We start from the raw sequence: 20,351 nt of genomic DNA, 5'->3' as shown, positions 1-20,351 counted from the left end.
AAACCCAGCATGGGCAGGGTGGTTAAGTTGGAACAGTATGTATATGATGAGGTTAGACATGCATGATTATTAGGTGACGCGGGAATGTTAGGTTGGAAGGAACGTTAAAATTCGGGATGTTACTACTCGAGATGGTGGAAAGGAGGCGTGTCCACCAAACAAGCAGTCATCAGCCACCCATGTCTTCTTTTAAAGAATCCCTCACTGATGAGTTTCAAACAATAAAATCATGGGGGAAGATCTGGACAAACCGTTGCTCGAACCTGGCAACTTCAACAGAGATGCAATTGATCTGGTAAGCTAGCTAGGATAGTTTATATGTTATCAAGCAAGCTAGTAGTTGCACATGCAATATTGAAACGCTACTCACTCAACCAACAGGAGCGCCTGCCCTTGGAACAAGTTTTTCAACAGCTAAGATCATCCCGTCAAGGTCTTTCGTCGGAAGATGCTGAAGCCCGTCTGTCTATATTTGGTCATAACAAGCTCGAGGAAAAGCCGGTCTTGCACCACAAATCTTTTTTATTTCATTTTCTTTTAGTCATCATCTCACATTATTATGCATGTGTGTGCTCAAATATCCCCATACTATCTCGAGTACCTGCAGGAGAACAAGTTCTTCAAATTCCTTGGTTTTATGTGGAATCCTTTGTCATGGGTTATGGAAGCTGCAGCAATTATGGCAATTCTACTTACAAATGGTGGAGTGAGTCTCAAGAACCATATCACCTTTTTGAACCTTATATATATACTTTTAATCTAATTCATGATCGATACTTTCAGGCGGAGGGTCCTGATTGGCAGGACTTTGTAGGGATCATTTGTCTATTGATTATCAATTCAACAATTAGTTTTATAGAGGAAAACAATGCTGGGAATGCTGCGGCCTCACTTATGGCCCGTTTAGCTCCAAAAGCAAAGGTTAGCTCCTCTCTTTCATTTATTATGGTTCACTGAGCTAGTAGCCCCGAGAAGCTTATCTACAGAAACGGCTAAAACATCTGTGTTTAACTTCAATTACTAGGAACAGCTGAGCTCAATCACACTTCTACAGAACTGGACCGAGCATTTAATTTATTTACCATTTCCACAAAGCAGGTACTCAGAGATGGGCATTGGCAAGAGCAAGATGCATCTCTTCTTGTACCAGGAGATATAATTAGCATTAAACTTGGTGATATAATCCCTGCAGATGCTCGCTTACTTGAAGGAGATCCACTTAAAATTGATCAGGCAAATATTTGTTATCCCTTAATAAATTTTTTCATTTTGCAGTACGGGAATTCCATTTCTTATGAGCCATTTGGAGTATCCATCTTGTGGTATCCATATCTAATTTTAATTTTCCTGCGGCAGTCAGCTCTTACGGGGGAATCGCTTCCTGTCACGAAAAAGACAGGAGATGAAGTTTTTTCTGGTTCGACATGCAAACATGGAGAGATTGAATCTGTAGTAATAGCCACTGGGGTTTACTCTTTCCTCGGGAAAGCAGCATACTTAGTTGATTCCACTGATGCTGTTGGACATTTTCAAAGGTGATCGCTCTATATATTCCTTATAAAACTTAAGACACTTCCTTGCACCTGGGGTGCGTCCTTGGCATTTCCCACATAAGTATTCTTGTGGGCATGCATGTGTGCTTGTCTTTATGCATTTCTCACACCACTAGTATGTTCTCACAGGTCCTCACGTCCATTGGAAACTTCTGCATCTGCTCCATAGCCGTGGGAATGATACTTGAAATCATTGTCATGTTTCCTATCCAGCACCTCACGTATAGAAGAGGAATTAACAACCTTCTTGTTCTCTTAATTGGAGGAATACCTATAGCTATGCCCACTGTATTATCTGTTACACTCGCAATTGGTTCTCATCGGTTGTCTCAACAGGTATTTCTTATTATTTGAACTAATTTGTATCATTTGCACCCATACGATATTTCATCCCACTTAACCCAGTTGCGAGGATGTCATATCCTTGTCAAACAAAGGATTCCTTTCTTCATGGTTTGGATCAGGAAGTGCAGGCTGATCATAGCCTCATAGGTAACTGAAGATCCAAATAATTGTGGACGTATTGAGTGGTCCAGACTCCCAGTGCATTGGCACAGTGCAAAGGGGTGGGGGAAGGAAAATAAGTTAAATTTGTGGCCTCATGCAATAGATAAAAGAATCTCAATAGCCTACTAACCTGGTTTACTATTAATTTACATTCATATCAATTTTTTTTAAGGGCGCTATTACAAAACGCATGACTGCAATTGAAGAAATGGCTGGAATGGATGTTCTTTGCAGTGATAAAACTGGAACCCTTACCCTGAATCACCTCACTGTTGATCGAAACCTTATCAAGGTACATAGTCTGATTTTGAGAAGCTTACTTCATCGTTTCTATAGAAATATAAAATTAGTATAGAGAAGTTTGTACCATGGAAAATTTTGTTAAAAACTGGTATAGTTTGTGTGTTGTACAGACTCTTATTTGATCAATATACTTCTCAGATTTCTGGTGACATGATCTTCCTCGATTTAAACACTCATTGAATTTCTTTAGTACCTTATGTCTCTTCGAAGAAAAGGTCCATCGGTATCGTACTAATGCATAGTACTTAACAGATATGTATATGTTGACTGACCCAAGTCCTCTGGATCGATAAAGATGGTCCATTGCGTCTATATCATAATGTAGGCAATGGTTTGCATTAACATTTCTCAGCTACAAAGCTGTTGTTCCCGAATATCATGGTCATGTATATACTTCTTATTTTTGAAAAAAAAAATGAAAAATTATCATGGTCATATTTATACTTTTACGAGCTTTCAGGTATGAAAGCTTCTCATTTTGTCATTCATAGAGTTTTCAATGTTTGTCTAACATATATCTGAGGTTCTTACAACCCACGCAGCTAGGTGTGAAAGTCTAGCAATTGAAAAGATATTTGTTGTAGGTTTTCTGCAACGGCATGGACAAAGATAGTATTGTCTTGTTTGCAGCTAGAGCGTCTAGACTTGAGAATCAGGATGCTATCGACATGGCAATCGTCAATATGCTTGCTGATCCAAAGGAGGTGAAAAAAAAATGTCTCTCATATTTTTCCAAGTGTAATTGTTATAAAAAGTAAATGACCCACCATATCATCAACAGGCACGTGCAAATATCAGAGAAGTGCATTTTCTGCCATTTAATCCTGTTGACAAGCGGACTGCTGTAACATACATTGATGCAGATGGTAACTGGCATAGAACTAGCAAAGGAGCTCCTGAACAGGTACAACAAGAGTCTATGTAAACTAGCTATGCACTACTTTTCCAGTGTCCGACGAAGTTTTTTATCGTCTTCTGTTTTTTTATTTATTTGTTTGTTGTTGTTGTTGTTGTTGTTGCTGTCGTTGGATTTTTTTTTTATTTATTTTTTATATTTTCCTCTAAATGGATCTAGTGGTAATATTTGTAAGATGTCCTTAATGCCTATTATATGATCTAACCTCGAATCATGAAATTAAGCTCATTATTCAAACTCCAGTGTTGGTCTATTCCAATTCCTTTAATGAAGCAAACAAATGTCCTTTCCAGATAGAGTTTTATGTGGAAAGTACTGCCTCGGTTATCAAATCCTTCTGTAGAAGAAGTATTCTAGTTGTATTAGGTGGGTTACTTATTCAGGGAACTTGAGTACACATTGTAAAAGAATAAGTTTAAGAGAAAATAAATTCACTGATTTTAAACTGCTCTGTGAGGTATCTGTATAAGAAGGTACGTAAGTTGACATGTCCATGGCATGTGCTGATTATGCACCATATAGAAGAAACAGAAATACATTATAAAGAAATACACTATAGGGATGCTTTAACACACATCACTATAATTTTTTGGTACTAAAATTTCAGATTCTAAATCTATGCAAAGGAGAAACAGAGATAGCTCTAAAAGTGCATGTCATGATTGAGAAGTTTGCAGAAAGGGGATTGCGCTCTCTAGCAGTTGCTTATCAGGTACAAGTGATACACTTGGCTTTTTTCTTTTGCTTATGGGGGTAAATATGGTTAGAGTAGCATGCTTGTGAGTCCGATTTAGAATTATGCCAGATGGACAACATACAAAAGAAATGTAAGAAATATTATTGTACTTGTCCCTGTTCCTTAACGCATCACTGGAGCTTTTGTTTCACATCTCAAAACAAGTTGTAATTTTTTGGCTGACATCTTTCTCAACTTATTATATGTATACTTTCAGGCAGTTCCTGAAAAGTCGAAGGAGAGTCCGGGAGATCCTTGGAAATTTTGTGGGTTGTTACCATTGTTTGATCCACCCAGACATGACAGTGCAGAGACCATCCGCAGAGCACTCAACCTCGGGGTCTGCGTAAAAATGATTACAGGTTTGTGTAAATTGATTAAATAGCTCAGAATAAGCTATTTTATAATTTAATATTAAAATCGTCACCACCGTCTTACCCCAAATATCTGAAGTGCAAGGTTGGGGGCTACAAAGCTCCTAATTTTAGTAAATGAATGAAATGGAAAGTCAGAGATATTTAAAAATTCAAATTTGGAACAAAGGCCTAAGAAGCTAAAGAATATGTCAATCTGGAGGATGAGTATCCCAGATATTTGGGGTTTTCTGAATTAATTTGTCCGCTGTTTAAATTATCTAGATGTTGGTTTTGTTCACATAAAATTTTATGCCACTGGATTCTAATAATTGGGGGCAATTTTTTCCAACATCATCTCGAATAGATGAATACTATTATACTAGCACTATTTTCATGCAAGCACTCCATTATTATTTCGTAAATGTGCGACTCAATCAGAACTTCTTTACCTATTTCTTTTCATCTTGTACATTGTAAAACAAACTATATACTTTTATGACATCTCCTCATGCTTATATATAGGTGACCAGTTGTCAATTGCAAAAGAGACAGGCCGACGTCTTGGTATGGGAACAAACATGTATCCTTCTTCGTCATTGGTTGGTCGTAGTAGAGATGAATCTGAAGCTCTTCCTGTGGAGGAGCTTATTGAAAAGGCAGATGGCTTTGCTGGTGTATTCCCTGGTAATTGGGCCTTTGTCTCAACTCTGTGAAATAATCCATCCTTAATAAACTTTTACGTATTAGTACAATGATACCCATGATCCATGCCATCCTCCACCGCTAATTTCTAGGTTTGCAAATGTCAAGAAAATAATATTGCTTATACTTGGGGAACACTTGATCTTGATATTTTCCCTCTTCTTTCTCATGTTTGTGCTCTGTTTTCAGAACACAAATACGAAATTGTTAAAATCCTGCAAGAAAGGAAGCATGTCTGTGGAATGACTGGGGATGGTGTGAATGATGCTCCAGCGTTAAAGAAAGCAGATATTGGAATAGCAGTGTCAGATGCTACAGATGCGGCAAGGAGTGCTGCTGATATAGTCTTGACAGAACCTGGCTTAAGTGTCATTGTCTGTGCAGTTTTGACAAGTCGGGCTATATTCCAGAGAATGAAAAATTATACAGTTGAGTATCATATTATATTTTGAGATAAATGTGTGTAACATGTTGAATAGGCATTGGTTAGCCAAAAAATCAAGTGTGCTCATCTAGTATAAACTCCTAGTTAAAAAGGTGCCTAATCAGCCATCATACCATCAAAGATGGACTTTCTTTGCATACCATTACCAAACCACTCCAAAGGATTGTATATATCTGGATTATTTAGTTTATTCCATTGGCTGGTGTTGGTTTCTATGTATATATTTGTCACCTTGTTGTCTGTTCCAGTCTTTTGATAGTTAAAATCCGTTGGCATGTATGCCACCTTATTGAACCTCTAGTACGGGTTACATAATACCATCCTACAATACTGTGAATCCTTTTTCATTTCGTATTTCTGTGTTGTAACATAATCATATTTAACTTTGTTGATTATTTACACGAACGTGCAGATTTATGCTGTATCCATAACCATAAGGATTGTGGTAAGCCTTATATTTTTACTGTTTAGCTCGTAGAGTTGATAGTTTTCTTAGTGTTTGTTTGGGACACTAAAAATATTTCTGTTTCATACTTATTTCTGTTGCAGCTTGGTTTTGTACTTCTCGCGTTGATATGGGAATATGATTTTCCACCGTTCATGGTTCTTATAATGGCAATACTGAATGACGGTAATGTTTCTTTCTTAGTTTCTTTCTATATTATACTGTTATTGTTATCATTTATCCTTTTGATTTTCGTTCTAGCAAGATAAATACATTGATAGTCATTGAACAATGTTTAGTTTCTCAATAAATGACTACCAAGTATCAAGTTAGTGCTGTCTTCTTTTGGTTTTAATTCCAGAAGTTGCTTTAGAAACCACATCTTTCCTGTGTATTGATACTTTCTGCGCTCAAGTTAGCTAATTTAGATGATTGATTTTCTGGAAAGATCTGAGATTTTGTACTCACTTTTTAAATGTTCTTCTATGAAGCATTGGTGCATAATAAGTTTTCTGCTTCTTGAAATTATGTGCATGAATAGACAAATTATTGTGTAAGGAGACCGCTTTACTATAGACTTGGCTTTTCATTATATCATATTCTCTAGAATGTAGAATCATAACAGGGATAAAGACAGAACATGCACTTTTTGTTCTACATTCCTGGAAACAAAAGTCTGAAGCTTGAATTTATGTTAGCATGCTTGACTTGTAAAGAACTGAAAATTGAAATTATTGATAATTGTACTAGTTGTCCTCATATATATTACTAAACAGAGAATAGTGTCGAGAGGAAAAATCTCTGTTTGATGGTTTTTCTTCCTATTGATATGAATTCCATTCAAACGAAGAAATGATGCAATAGAAGAATCTTTTGAGACAAGGAAAAAATGTTTCTTAATTACTGAATCTTCTTCCAAGGTTTATAAGACTCTATAGACCAACTTAAATCCATTATGTTTTGCAAAATCATTCCTAGTTACTCTCAACTTTTTTCCTTTTTTGGTTTCCATAGTTACCCTTCATTTTTACTTCTCCTTGTATTGCTAATGTGCTAATGTATTTTCGTTCTCTTGTGTAAATGCAAAATATTCTTATGCTCAAGCACTTAAAACCGTCTTGTTGGATAATTGAAACATAAAAATCTAACTATTAACAATTTTCTATAGGATAGTTCAAAGTTTTTTCTATTTGTTTTGACAGGGACCATAATGACTATATCTAAGGACCGTGTCAAACCTTCTCCAAAACCAGACAGTTGGAAACTTAATGAAATCTTTGCAACTGGCATTGTCATTGGAACTTATCTTGCTTTAGTTTCTGTCTTGTTTTACTGGGTTGTAAAAGAAACTGATTTCTTTGAGGTATGAATGCTGTGAACAAATCTGTTTCTTTTCTGATAGGTACTTGAGGACAAAAAAGAAGGAAAGTTTACTTCTTTCCTTTCCTGATGTCTGTACTAACTCAACCTTTCGGTCTCAGACCCACTTCCATTTGAGGTCTCTAAGCGGCAACAGTGAGGAAATCTCTTCTGCTATGTATCTGCAGATTAGCATAATCAGCCAAGCTCTCATATTTGTTACACGCAGTCAAAGTTGGTCATTTATGGAGCGACCTGGGACCCTCTTGATTTGTGCATTTGTGGTGGCTCAATTGGTAAGCATATTGCAAGAAAATTCATTTGAGACTGACCCATTCACGTGTTTCTTCATTAAGAGCTGTACTTATTATGTCACCTTCAGGACCTGGTAATCTAAGAATCAAACCTTCTTTCTTAGTTGGCTTGTTTTTGTTGTTGGCCGCTTGTTCACCTAGTAATCCTAGTATGTATAGTTGTGTTTGGTAAGGTGTGTCTCCACATGTGTGACCCATGTTCTTTTTGTTATACAAAATTGGTACACCTATCCATACTCTCAGGCTTTTAGAGTGGGTCTTCATTATGGCATCAGATTGGTTTCGTTCCTAGGAGGCCACTGACTAACATTCAAATCTGTCGGAAGTATTAAATAGAAAAACATATATCCACCAGTATTGCTGAGGCGGAGTGTTCTCGTATGTGTGGTGCACCTCTATAAAAGCTCGGGCTTTTGGAATGACTTGTCTTCGACATGCCTTTCATTATTGTGTTCATGTTCGTACTCTCTTTACTTTCTGCAAGTTTAAATCTTTAATTTGTTGTTCTCATGGATTTATTATGCTGTAAGGTTCTTAAGCATGCTGGAGAATAAGCCATCTAGTATCAGAATTTGCATCACCTGTCCTCTGGTTGCACATAATAATTGAGAGAACCAACACGGTTTTATCTAATAAATTGAGTTTGCTTTCATTTGGTTATCTAGGTGGCTACTTTGATTGCAGTCTATGCACACATCAACTTTGCTTCTATTCAAGGCATTGGATGGGGCTGGGCTGGTGTCATTTGGCTCTATAGTTTGATATTTTACATACCTCTGGATATCATCAAATTCATTGTCGGTTATGCTCTCAGCGGAGAAGCCTGGAATTTGTTATTTGAAAGAAAGGTCAGTATACCTGAGTGGGGTAAATCTCTGAATTGAAATAATCTTGAATGCTTTCTGTGGATTTCAACAGACAGCTTTTAGTTCAAAGAAAGACTATGGGAAAGAAGACAGGGAAGCAAAGTGGATTCTATCTCAAGGAACTTTAGAAGGCTTGATCCCTCCGGAAATAGAAACAAATAAGAAGTGGTCTTCTCAGATTGCTGAACAAGCCAGGCGCCGTGCTGAAATAGCCAGGTACTAGAGTCATTACGCACATTTATAAGCTTCAGTATCGGAATTCATTGTACACCAGTTGTGAGGATGAACCAAATTTTTTTCTAGATCCCTAGTCATTCTGCTTATTTGGTTTTTCATTAAACCAAGTGCATGTGAGGGTCTGCCTAACCCTATTAACAAGTTTCAAAAAAAAAAAAAAAAAGTGCATGTGCGTGGGCATTGTGTCCCATTTCCCTTATTTTTGTACTAAAGTTGTCGTTAAGTTGCTGCAAAAAGTTTGTTTTTTTTTTGAAGAAGTTAGGGGGTTAGGGTGACCCCAACCTGTATTCATTAAATTCTTTTGTAAATACATCCACTTGAATCCTCATGAACAATTACAGATAGTTTCTCCTCTAAAGGCCCTATACTACATAATACACCTATATCACTTCCATTTGCATTTTATGCTAGAAAGTCAGCAGCTCTATTGCCCTCTCTATAGATATGTTCCACCAGGAAGGTAGCCATGTGTTGTCGATGTGCCTTTACAGCTTGAACAAGATTAAAGCAGTACCAAGGAGGTGTTTCAGTACCATTCACAATGTTCACTGCCCTTTCAGAGTCAGAGTTGACCATCAGATGTTTGTACCCCATTTTGACTGCAATGCTCAGTCCAACCTCAATGCCTAGTAACTCTAGGAACAAAATGGATTTACTCTTAGAGGCAGCACAATATAAGAGCAAGACTCTTCCATCTGCCTCCCTGAAAAGGCCTCCATACCCAGCTTTGTGCATTTGTAGAATGCCGTCAGTGTTAAGCATAATCATATTTGCAGTTGGCTTCTTCCACTGCACTAGCTTTTCCACCATTTCACTGAATTGAGCCTGTATTCCAAATGGATTTATTTTGTACAAAAGTTGTCATTAAGTTACTGCAAAAAATTGAAATGTCAAGTCGTGGTTAATAAAAATGTATAAGAGGAAGGAGGTTACCTTACTCTGTACAACTGAACTATCTGCCAAGAAATTGAAGAAATATGTGCTCCGATTTTCCACTTTATTTCAGTCTTGGAATTGAAATGTGGATTGCATGCAATTTTATATTTTTTCGATAACCAAATGTGGATTACAATTAGCTTCTCAAATAATGGTTTTGTGTGTGTGTGTGTGTTAATTCGATCATAATAACATTTTCATTTGCTAAAGTTCAGCAGTACACAGTCATTGATCCCTCTGACCTCTGCAGATTAGGAGAACTACACACTCTACGAGGGCATGTAAAATCAATGGTGAGGCTTAAGAATTTGGACGAAAGTATAATCCAAGCAGCTCATACAGTGTGAAACCAAGAAAGGAAGATTTTATCCCCTTTGAGAAGTTGAGAACCTGAAGGGAGATCTTCAAGGGCATTAGTGGTGATGATGAAGAAGAGCTTGTTTTGGTTCTTTTACTTCGGATGTGTCAGACTGTAGCTTTCAAGTATGTAAAATCGCAATTCTGTAATGAACTGAACATATTTTCTGAGCTTTGCATTTTGTTTTTGTGTTTGTAGTAAATTGCTATACAAGTCTAAGCACCTTAAGAAGAACACTTTTTTCTTTTTCTAGTAGTAGTCCTCGCCTCCTCGGTAGAGTTTAGTAGAAACAACTCAAACAACCATCCGACTTGATATTCAGAACATGCTCCCTTTATGTGGATAACGAGATTAGTGCATCCCGGCTTCGTTAACGAAATTTTAATATCTTAACATTAATGGATCGCTAAGACAATACCCTGCTCACATATATAATTGAGGGAAAAAGTTGGAACAGATACCCCAGTTAACAGCAGTTTAAAACGTAAGTTGTACATGGTCAAGTGCTGCAATGCACAGTTCCTTGTTTAGGAACATAATAAGGAGTACTGCAAGCGTATAAGATGGAACACACATGGATAAATGCTAACAATAAGGGCAAGGAAGGAAGGGATTGACTTTAATTTGTTGATATGGCTTAAACTTTAGAAAGAGATAGAAGCTGTACGTGGGGGGAAATCTGTTAAGAGCATCTCAACGGAATTGGCTTTGTGTGATGTACTACTCTTCTTCTTTTTGCTTTCTACATTTTCTTTAGCTGCCATGCCAACTCAACGCACATATTCTCTAACTTTTGATACGTACAATACAAACATTCCCATATTCGAGTAGTCCTTTTTTGCTGCACATGTATACTCACACGCATCCCAGAGCTGTTCGAAGAAGAAAAATCGTTTCTGAGTGATCTCACAAACAATGGCGATAAGGCATGGAAACTATGATGAGCTATGAAATGCAAGCCAACAAGTCACAAATAAGTTACATTTTCTAAACTTTGCAATTTGTGGCACGTTTGGTTGCGAACTAGTCTAACGATCTGTTTAGAAAGAGCGCCAAGTTCAACTTTAAGTTAGTTCTTCTGTTAGGAAATTTTATGGGCAGTGTGTATTGATGACCCCCCTCCTAGGACAGTTGAACAATTGACAACGATTTAATTTCGCAATAAGTTGTTTTTCATATCGCCATAAGTTCCAAACTGGGATGACGTCATCATTTTTAACTTATATAATTTCAGCTCTATGACAAATTTTCAATTTTAATTTCGCCCATATAAATTTAAATTTGCATATGAAAATATAAATTTATATAGCTTCTTTTTCATATGTAAATTTAAATGAGGACAAAATTATGAAATAACGAACCAAAAAATCCACCCTCTTTTTAAAAACACTCTCAAAGACAATAGTTGATTTTTGTCTGAAAAAGACAATAGTATTTTAGTATGCACAAATGTCAGTGCATACCACTTTAGGTGTGCACAGACGTCAATACCAAGCATCACAAAAAAAATGGTATGCACAAGTATCAGTGCATACCATCTCTTAGTATGTGAAGTATTACCAAACACCATAAATAAAATGGTATGCACAAGTGTTAGTGCATATCACTTCTTGTTTTTTGGTATCATCGAGGGCGTCGGTCATCTACCAATATCTGAAAAGAAATCTGACATTTGTGCATACCAAACATAAAAGGGTAAAATTAGAAAGAGTAAAAAATAAAAAAGTCAAGTTTCTCCTTGTTAATAATTAAAGTAAAATATGATTTTTCTAGTAGTTATAAGCCAAAAAATGTCCTTATCAATGGTTTCAAAACCCAACTGTCCTAGACTGTGATTAAAATTGGAAATTGAGTTTTTTTGGCTTATTTCTTGAATTTAAATTTACATATAGTAGTTTACATATGAAAATTTAAGTTTACATATTTTACATTAAATTTAAATTTATTATTTTTTTCAAATGCAAATTAAATAGCCCAATTATTATTACTTTAGTTGGTTTTAATTTGGTTTCGGTTTTGGTGGGATGTCTCGTATAAATATCTGGGGTATGGTTTCCACAGAGAACAAGCAAAGGGCAGTAGATAAACGGACCCACGCGTGTACACAACACAACACACACCTGCACCACCGCCACAGGGATATCCAACGAGTTGAAGTTGCACGCAATTCAATATATATATTAGAGGGAAAAACAAAATGGCTAGCAGAGTAGGAGGAGGAGGAGAGAGCAGGAGGTACCTGATAGTTCGACCCGAAGGAGGTGGCATTACAGACCTCTTCAATAGTTTCTCATTTTCATCTTCGTCTGATTCCCTGGCCAAATTCATAGTGACGGGCGAGGACAACGACCGAGATAATAGGAGTATTGCTGATGATGATGACCATCGATGGGTGATCGTGGTGTCTGTCATTGTTCGGAAGATCATAAGCGTGTTGGGAAAGCCCATGGAGTGGTGTGGTTACTTTGTTGAATTCATTCTCAATCTTCTCTCCCACAATGGACAACTCCTTGGTCTCATCCACAACTTTCTTAGAGGTACTACACTGCTACTACTCTCTTTCTTCTTTTATGTTGCTTCTACAATATTATGAAAGGAATCATGTGGTACAAAAATCTAGTTAGTATAGTGCCTGGTGATCAACTACAGTAAAACTTTTGATTTTGAAATGAACCACCACTAGCTACAATACAACTTCACAATGTAACCAAGGGTGAATGTAAGTTAGACAAAAATTTCAACCAACGTGCATTACCTCAGGTCCCCTTCAACACTACCTCATGACTGAAAAGTCCATTTCATTCGACGCAATTCATCTAGCTCTATAGAGAGCGAGCATCCTAATTTTGGTATTCTTGTATTCTTGAGAGCATTCCAAAATTACAAATTCTGTCAAGAAATCGACCTGCAAATTGAAGGTTAATAGAGATTTTGGATTTTGATGATTACAAAATACTAGCCATAAAATCCTCAGAAAGCAATGTTTCCCTTTTAAAAAAAATCAATGTTTCCCTTTAGTTCAGATTTCTTACATCTCCTCAAGGAAAAAAATATATGTTGAACGACTCAACCACTAGAATTCTTAAGAGGAGCCCCGATGATTGAACTCAATTTGGATACCATTGGAGAGGAGGCCCGGCGATTGAATGCAGGTGGGACGCCAACCACCGAAATTAGCAAGCTGCAGAGTTGGTTTCTTGACTGAATTCTACCATCCTTATGACTTGAATAAAACAACAGAAATTCCCTTCTGTTTTAAGATGCTATCTATAAATTATATTTGCTAATTCTAATGCAACTTACAGTCTCATACATTATTTAAGTTACCATTTCAGAGCCAAAAATGAAATATGGCTATCCATGTTTCAAGCAAGTAATGGAGACAGTGGAATGTCGTAACACATGCTATAGCATACACAAGCTTACTTACCTGCAGCCTGAACTAGTGGAGTTGGTTTTAAACAAGTCTGCTAATGTTGTATTTATATTTACTTATTGAATTGAGATAATTTTATTACTCTATCAGGAAAGGTGGTAATACCCCACAGGGACTCAGACACTTTCATTAGTGCAATTGGACACTTAGATGGACGTGTGGATCTATGTGATGACAACATTCTGACTAGGATTGACTATGTGATAAGAGATTCCGAAGTGAGTGTTAGTCAGATCGGAGATCGAGATCTCATGGACTTTTGCATGATGGCTTCCAAATTAGCTTACGAGAATGCCAAAGTTATTAAAAATATTGTTGTACATCACTGGAAGGTAAACCCCTTTTATCTCTGTTAATGCGCATACACACACACACACATGTTGAACACATCGTCCCCTTGGATGCTTCATACTCCGACGGTTAAGTAGAATCAAGATGCTTTTAATTGATTAGAAGATCAAGACGCTTCTGGAGAGCTAGTCTATTTAGTGAGCGACAAACATAATTTGATTTGACCAGCTGGGATAGTTTAGTTTTTACCGTAGTCTGAAGTAAAGAAAACCACTCTTGTTCTGACAAGAAATGGACACAAGCATCCTAAGTAAATATATATAGGGTATATATATATATATATATACCAGAAGTCCTTCACGAGGCTTGAGGCTGCAATACCATTTCTCATAATTTATAGATAAATTTCTTGAATAAAAAAAGATATGCTCTATGGTGTTTTCTTTTGTACCAAGCAGAGTCATAAGGAGACATCTAGTTGCTTAACTGTCCTATGTAAATACAATTCGTTAGCTATGTTACACCACCTCTTTTTGATAATGTGAAGGAAGGAACGTCTTCTAGTTGCCTTAAACTCGGGCTACTAATTGTCTAAAACTCTTCTAATAGAAGGGCCACAATATATATACAGCTCGACTCTTAAAAGAATCTTAAATAAGCACCAAATCTAAAACAACCCACAACTTCACCTACAAAATGATTTAAAACTTAATCTTTTGTGCATATGATCTACTAACTATAAAGAACATCTCTACGAAAATTTAATTCGTTTAATATCTATCCTCTAACTTAGATAAAAATTGTTGTTCACTTTTGAAAAAATATCTAACGGTCCAAAAATGTCTAGTTTTTGCAATCATCTTTTGCCAAAGAGATATTATTTGTGGTTAGTAGATCATATCCACAAAAAATTAGGTTTTAAATCATTTTGTACGTGAAGTTGTGGGTTTTTTTAGATTTGGTGCTTATTTAAGGTCCTTTTAGGAGCCGGGTTATATATATAGTCTTTCTTTAAAAAGTAGCTACTTAAGTTAACTTAAAATAAGTATGTAGGTAAAATTTCACCTATAAAATGAATTCAAACCTAATTTTTTGTGGTTATGAAACACTCACCATAAAGATCATCTCCACAAAATTTCAGCTCATTTGGAAACCTCTAAGATAGATAAAAATTGTTGTAAGCTTTAAAAATAAATCTAACAGTCCAGAAATGTCTAGTTTTTGCAATAATTTTTTTTCAATGTTTGGAGGTTTCCAAATGAGTTGAAATTTTATGGAGATGATCTTTATAGTGAGTATATCTTATCTACAAAACATTGGGGTTGAATTCATTTTATAGGTGAAATTTTACCTACGTACTTATTTTAAGTTAACTTAAGTAGCTACTTTTTAGAGAATTATTGTATATCATATATATATATATATATTTATCGATAAGCGAGGTTTTTAGAGAGGTCCCTACCCTTTTTCATAAATTAGAATAAAACTTGTTACATTCTTATATATTGCTTACCTCTATCATCATCATAGATTATGTTCTTTACATCTTCTGAAAAAGAACTAGGTACTAACTCTATATAACTAAGTAGGAATGTTGCTAGAATGTTTTGTTAGTTTCTAGCTTTAATGATATTTTTTTTAAAGCTCTAGTTTGTTTTCATTGTTTCACTGCTTACATGATATTTTCTGCCGCCCAAGGGTGTTTGGTCTTCTTCTTAAGAAACGAGACAACATTTGTGGAATCCGTTTGTACTGTAATTGATGCAGAGCATTAGTTCGTCTGTCAAATGTTATACGTGTGCGCCCCTTAGCTGAGTCCAAGCCCATGGGTCGTGAGCCTACTAGTTTAAGTTATTCTATTTTAGTTGTTGACACATGTCGTGTTCCTATTGGTTTTTAGTTTTTAGGATTAGCATAAATAATGGGCTGGTAATTAGGGTTTAGGGAGAGTTGTGTTATTGAGAATATTTCAGAGAGAAATAAAGATTTGTTTTAGTTTTAGTTGTTTTGTTTAATTCAAGAGTAGATTTGATAAATTGAAGTTTTCGCCAGTTTAATCTACATCATTTGGTATCGGAGCACAAATCGTTCCTGAGTAAAATTTAATTTTTTTTTTTTTATTCGTTTTAATTTTTCGTGTTACTGTTCATCGGCACTGTTCACGAAACACTGTTCATCACGTTACTGTTCACCCGAAATGAATTTCAATCTTTTGTTTCTTTTCTCATCGGAGATTTAATTTTTCTTCTTTCAAGGAAAAAAAACCCGATTATCTTTACTTCTAAAGATTGAAGTTTCAATCTTCTGAGCTATGTCGATAGATCCGACCGCATGACGAATCGAGTTAAATCAGTTTGATGAAGACGACTGGGATGTAGGATGGGGTACTGGCGCTGAAATTGACTGGGATGCGCCTAATCCCAATCTAGGCGAGCCTTTGTGGGAAGCACCAAGTACTGAGGACACCGTGTTAAGAATAGCGCTGACTTCAACTATTCAAGCAAAATCGTCAGCTCAGAGTTCCCCGAAACAGCATCCACAAGACCCAATAATGTCAGCAACACACTTCTCCTTAGTTGCAACACCAGCAATGATCATTGGGGAGGGTGATAAAGAGACATGGAAGCGCCATTCTATTTTCAGAACCAGATGTATCAGTAAAGGTAAGTTGTGTACTGTTGTTATTGATGGTGGTTCTACTGATAACCTAGTTTCCCAAGAGATGATCGATAAACTAGGACTACAGACCACTAAACATCCTAAACCATTTTCTATCCAATGGTTTGAAAATGGAGATCCAAATGGCGATCAATCATCAATGTTTAGTTCCACCGACTATAGGACCTTCACGAAGATACTGATAATGTGCACCGCCGTTGTTCCAATGGACGCTTTGTCATTCCTACTAGGGCGCCCTTGGTAGTTTGATCACGGGAGTATTCATGATGGCGCCAAGAACACTCACTCATTCTCGCATAACGGCAGGAAATTAATCTTGGAACCGCTCAAACCACCAGATATAGAAACCACTATGTGTACGACATTCTTGGCTGAAGCACGGGAATCTGGTATGTTTTTCTCTCTTACATCACATGAGAAAAATAAGTATGCTAAAAACCGTAAAATCGAGACAAAGAAGCCTCGTTCAAGCCGCACCAAGCACTACAGTGGACAACCATGATGCATCCACTTTTATGCTCGTTATGGCTTATTCTACTTCTTCTTCTACTGAGGATTTATTTGTTGGTGAGGGCTGTAATATAGAGTTAAACTGTGTCGATTGGGATTCCCTTCCTATTTTTGATGTTTGTCTAGAGGACCATGATAGTTTTTTAGATACTCCACCAATATTTGATGAATACGGAGCAGATGAATCTGAATTTTGTGTCACTACTCCCTCTTTGTCTGGGAATCTTTTTGTTGAGTATGCCGATCCGGTTTGGGAGGATTTTGATATTAATTATACAAGGCTCTTTAGTTCTGTGCATCTAAAATTACATAAGTATTTGCTGTTTTGGGATGTGGTAGTATTCCCATAGAGCAGAGAAATCATGATGGTGATTTTGCAAACTTACATACATTATGATGCATTCTTATTCTTGTGAGTAATTATCTGGGCAAAATTCGAGGTCGAATTCGTTTGAACAGTAGAAGAGTGATGTGCATCAGCTACAACGAATTTTATCAGTAAATTGCGTATACAAACTCGAGACGAGTTCTTTTCAAACTGGGGAGAATGATGCAGGCATTAGTTCGTCTATCAAGTGTTATAAGTGTGCGCCCCTTAGCTGAGTCCAAGCCCATGGGTCGTGAGCCCACTAGTTTAAGTTATTCTATTTTAGTTGTTGAGACATGTCGTGTTCCTATTGGTTTTTAGTTTTTAGGATTAGTATAAATAATGGGTTGGTAATTATGGTTCAAGAAGAGTTGTGTTATTGAGAATATTTCAGAGAGAAATAAAGATTTGTTTTAGTTTTAGTTGTTTTGTTTAATTCAAGAGTAGATTTGATAAACTGAAGTTTCCGCCAGTTTAATCTACATCAGTAATACTCTTGATGTCGTGCCTTAATGCCATTCTTAACCCTTGCTCAACTGCTTGCAACTCAATCAAAGCAATGGTCTGCCTATCTGATTTCCCATGGCTTGCTGCAATCACTTCACCCATTTCATTTCTCAGCGCTGCTGCCCATCCACCTTCTACTCCCTGTAAAGTCCCATCTGTGTTCAGCGTATAGCTCCCTTGTTCAGCTTTCTCCCATTTACAGAACTGATTCTTTCTCTGTTTCATCTCGACCTCAACATTCCATTTATTCATGATGTCTTGAATTTCGGGCCACAATATTTCTTGAACTGTTATGTTAATTATTTGCTCCAGTAAGTAGTGCATAATAAATGTACATATTGTGTCTCCTTTGTGTATCAGTAAGTTTTATCTCAAAAATTATACATACACATGAATATTGTTGGGTCTTTTATTCTGTCAAAAGAAATTCTGTTAGACATTTTGTTTTATTTTCTTGTCAAAAGAATTTATACTACTTGATGAATTAATTCAAATTTGAGACAGTTTTGTGAAGAGAAATAATTGGTATGCTTCAAAGAAGATAATAAAGCTGTTTTAAAATTAGATTTTACCTTTTTGTTAATGTGTTTGAAAACTAGAATCACCACTGGATGCATTATTGGAGTTTAGGTCAGACTGTACTTGAAAAATATTTGGTGCACAGAATCAAACTGAATGTTTCATTCCGTATACTGACCATCACAATATGAATTTTGGTTTGCCAGATGCATTTTGTGGAATTCTTCAATGGTTGGAATGGTAAGAAAATTGTTTTACATCTATTATTCTACGATTCATAAGAAGATCAGCTGTAATTACATCATAGTGTTTATTAACTTGGTTATTTTATTTTATTTTCAATGTAAAATTTGATTCTAGATTTTCAAAAAGAGAGATCGACCCAAGTCTTCATCCTATGCGACAAGCCTAGAGATGCCAATTTAATATTAATCAGCTTTCGAGGCACCGAGCCATTTGATGCAGATGATTGGAGCACAGACTTCGACTACTCTTGGTATGAGATCCCAAAATTAGGCAAGGTCCACATGGGGTTCTTGGAAGCATTAGGCTTAGGCAACAGATCCAAAGTTTCCACCTTCCATAACCATCTCCGAGTTGGAGGGCTCAATCTCAAATCTAAATTGCCAGAATCAGAGGTTGGATCTGACAATGGTCTGTCAACCACAACATGTGATTCCAATGGTACAGAACCTGTTATATCCTCTGACTTGAAGGATGAAGTTCACCTACGGGATACTGAGGAGCCCACAGGCAAGGAAAAGGTACCAGTAATGGGAGAGATGACTGCATTTTATGGTGTAAGGAGTAAGCTCAAGAGCTTATTGGAAGAGAACAAGAATGCGAAGTTTGTTGTGACTGGCCATAGCTTAGGTGGGGCGCTTGCAATATTGTTCCCAGCTGTACTGTTGTTACACGAGGAGAAGGAGATGATGCAGAGATTGTTAGGCGTATACACATTTGGACAGCCAAGGGTGGGGGATAGGAAGTTAGGGAGGTTCATGGAAGCCCACTTGAACGATCCAAAACCCAAGTACTTCAGGTTGGTGTACTGCAACGACCTTGTGCCAAGGTTGCCTTATGATAATAAGACGTTCTTATATAAGCACTTCGGGGAGTGTCTCTATTACAATAGCAGATACATTGAAAAGGTAAGCATTTCTTTTGGAACTTATATACACGATGAGATTTCCCTCAATATGCAACCAAATAGTGGATATATCTGGATCAGCTATTTGCTCTATATATACTAATCTTAAACTATTCCCAACCTTCATATATTTATTCTTTTGTAGGAAGTTTGGGAAGAACCAAACAAGAACTATTTTGGTCTGATATATCTGATTCCAGAGTATATAAATGCGATGTGGGAGTTAATCAGAAGCTTAACTATGGGGTATACATGTGGCAAGGATTACAAAGAGGGGTGGTTCAGAGTCTTGCTAAGGATGTTGGGACTGGCAATTCCTGGTATTTCTGCACATTGCCCCACAGATTATGTCAACTCTGTGAGGCTTGGAAAAGAGCAAGTTCATGTGTCCTGCAGCTAAAGATTGATTTTAACGACCAAAATAGATTTATGTAATGCAAGGTAGCATTTTATTATCGAAAATAAAAATAAAAATGCAAGGTAGCATTTCACAAATAAAGAGAGTTGAATTTAGTATTCAAAACCTTGAGCCCAGCAAGAATGTAGTGTGATCGGCCAATTTCTTTCAATAATATTGAGACTTTGCTCACCATCTAATGTTATTCTATTGTCACTAAAAAAGTTAGGGCTATTTAGCTCTTGGACCACTTTTTAATTGGAATAATTTAAAGTTGGTCACCAATTGATCATTTATTTGCATTTGGGCCAAGATTGATGGTTGTCCATCTATATTTTATACTAGTATTACCCATGCCTACGGCACGGTTTGTTATGACTTATGAGGTGTTTATTATGTTGTTTGTGGTATTAATCATGGTACACCAAAATATTTTCAAATGTATAGGCTATGTGGGAATTT

At 36.6% G+C, this 20,351-nt stretch overlaps 2 protein-coding genes across 3 annotated transcripts; both read left to right on the top strand.

The window, feature by feature from the left end:
- The first annotated feature begins 114 nt into the window (after positions 1 to 114).
- LOC147473058 (ATPase 10, plasma membrane-type-like) lies at positions 115 to 10,285 on the top strand. The gene is made up of 21 exons (XM_086587860.1): positions 115 to 295; positions 382 to 501; positions 608 to 706; positions 784 to 921; positions 1,099 to 1,233; positions 1,357 to 1,534; positions 1,681 to 1,889; positions 2,233 to 2,352; positions 2,948 to 3,067; positions 3,145 to 3,267; positions 3,887 to 3,991; positions 4,233 to 4,377; positions 4,894 to 5,055; positions 5,263 to 5,501; positions 5,931 to 5,963; positions 6,068 to 6,149; positions 7,166 to 7,326; positions 7,445 to 7,618; positions 8,302 to 8,484; positions 8,555 to 8,718; positions 9,926 to 10,285. Exons 1-21 carry the CDS (start codon positions 230 to 232, stop codon positions 10,020 to 10,022), a joined length of 2,853 nt encoding a protein of 950 aa, XP_086443986.1. The 5' UTR covers positions 115 to 229; the 3' UTR covers positions 10,023 to 10,285.
- Positions 10,286 to 12,054: 1,769 nt separating this feature from the next.
- Positions 12,055 to 20,084, top strand: LOC147473057 (alpha/beta-Hydrolases superfamily protein). Of its 2 annotated transcripts, none has more exons than XM_086587862.1 (5): positions 12,055 to 12,570; positions 13,560 to 13,801; positions 18,549 to 18,582; positions 18,703 to 19,493; positions 19,638 to 20,084. In XM_086587862.1, exons 1-5 carry the CDS (start codon positions 12,231 to 12,233, stop codon positions 19,890 to 19,892), a joined length of 1,662 nt encoding a protein of 553 aa, XP_086443988.1. In that variant the 5' UTR covers positions 12,055 to 12,230; the 3' UTR covers positions 19,893 to 20,084. The 2 variants fall into 2 exon arrangements, with proteins under 2 accessions (XP_086443988.1, XP_086443989.1); XM_086587863.1 differs by having other exon boundaries at positions 12,095 to 12,570; positions 19,642 to 20,084.
- The last annotated feature ends 267 nt before the right edge of the window (positions 20,085 to 20,351 follow it).

The sequence above is a fragment of the Coptis chinensis genome, unplaced genomic scaffold (assembly GCF_015680905.1).
Source record: "Coptis chinensis isolate HL-2020 unplaced genomic scaffold, ASM1568090v1 utg498_pilon_pilon, whole genome shotgun sequence".
NCBI lineage: Eukaryota > Viridiplantae > Streptophyta > Magnoliopsida > Ranunculales > Ranunculaceae > Coptis > Coptis chinensis.
Note: the sequence above shows the minus strand (reverse complement) of the source record. Positions and strands in the feature narration are given on the sequence as shown.